The sequence below is a fragment of the Papilio polytes genome, unplaced genomic scaffold (genome assembly GCF_000836215.1).
Source record: "Papilio polytes unplaced genomic scaffold, Ppol_1.0 DF824047.1, whole genome shotgun sequence".
Taxonomy (NCBI): Eukaryota; Metazoa; Arthropoda; class Insecta; order Lepidoptera; family Papilionidae; genus Papilio; species Papilio polytes.
Window position 1 is genome coordinate 7,619,900 of NW_013525157.1, and position 1,675 is coordinate 7,621,574.

Here is a 1,675-nt window from a genome sequence, read left to right on the forward strand (position 1 = left end):
AGCCCCCCGACCCGCACGAGACGGACCCCTCATAGCGATACTATCTGAACTGAACCGGTTTAAAGCGGTTTTATCAGCAGATGTGATGACGATAACTGGGAAACATTAAAAAATAACACAAGACACAGACTTATAGTCTTACAAATAAACGCGGTATAAAATTAAATTTTACTTCTTACTAATATTATAAATGTGAAAGTTTAGATGGATGGATGGATGTTTGTTAGAGTTTGTAACCTAAACGGCCGAGCTGATTTCGATGAAATTTGGTATAGATGTAGAGGATAGTCTGGAAAAACACATAGGCTACTCACTTTTGGGTTTTTTATTTCCACACGGAAGAAGACGTGGGCGAAAGCTAGTTAAAAGTAAATTGAGCATAAGATATATTAGTACAAGTTAATTTTTACTAATATAGCTAAATTTCTTATACTCAGTTTATTCCTAAGTATAACTTTATACCGCGTTTTTTTGAAAAACTGTATAAAATCTCTTTTTTTTTCACAAAAATCACAATTTAATATTGCAATTCGATTTTCTTTTTCTTCAAAATGTCGTTGCATATCTGCTGATATAAAACTTATTGACCTTGTAAATAAAATGTTTAGGAATAAAAAAAAAACTATATTTGTCAAACACCAAGAAGTCGGCCAGTGATGTCTGCTGTGTATAATCGCGTTATCTGTTGCTATCGTCAGGGTACCCTTCCATTTTATTTCACTTTCCGATAATTTAGGCTTTACGTATGCGCCTGTAATGTAGATCGAGTTATTGAACCCTAAGGATAACCGTGAAATAACTTCATAGCGTTCAAACTAATAAAACCATAAAAAAATATCTATATTATTTGAACTAATAAATGTGTTTTTTTTTTAATCTATTTAGGTTCAGAGTTATCAAGAAATTCGTTATTTTGTTTTTAACTTTATTATCCAAATAAGAAATTCTAAAATAATTGGCGTTTTTATTTTTCATACTTATGTTTTAAGATCTATGGTGTTATTTCGTGGTATCCAAATCTACAATTGGTATAATAAATTGAAACAATAAATTCCAGAGCCCATGTAGGTTTTTTAATAATGAAATGTGTAGTTACGAGTATTTTAGGCTTAATTTGCCGTGATATTTACTTTACGTATACTTCATATTCGTAAATATGTAGAATATGTTGGAACGAGCTTTCGTCATTAGCGGTGTATACGGACTTGTGTGTATTTATAACAATAGAAATAATATTGTAATGATTAAGCGGATTCCAATTGTATTTATATGTCTATTAGGTTCTTTTTAGTTTAGCTAACAAAGTATTATTAAATGTTTTAATGCTGTTTGAATTTATAGGTTATGTTACGCGTGTAAAAAATATTCATAATCTGTATCGCGGGTTCACAGATAATAAATGAGATGTCTGTCATTTTTCTTTTTTATTGTGTGCAATTTTTTTGTTTAATTGCGAATAAATGCTATTAAAATAAAAAATAAGATTTTCTCTGTAATGACAATACTGTCTAAAAAGGACTGAACCGAGAACATGTTTTAAAAATAAGTGTAAATTGTAAATGTTACACTAATCTTATTAGTTGCCATTTGATTTGAATAACAAACTCAGTACATTTTTTTGTCAAAGTATCTTCAAGTTTTCCGTATTTCTTTTAAATTTCCCTAAAAAGTCATT

At 29.5% G+C, this 1,675-nt stretch overlaps 1 protein-coding gene across 1 annotated transcript in view; it reads left to right on the forward strand.

Annotated features, from left to right (window-relative positions):
- Positions 1-109, forward strand: part of LOC106100392 (transmembrane and TPR repeat-containing protein CG4050) — a 28,391-nt gene extending 28,282 nt beyond the window's left edge. The window contains exon 12 of the mRNA XM_013279220.1: positions 3-109. Coding sequence (XP_013134674.1) covers positions 3-109 — 107 coding nt within the window. The remainder of the gene's footprint in view (positions 1-2) is intronic.
- The last annotated feature ends 1,566 nt before the right edge of the window (positions 110-1,675 follow it).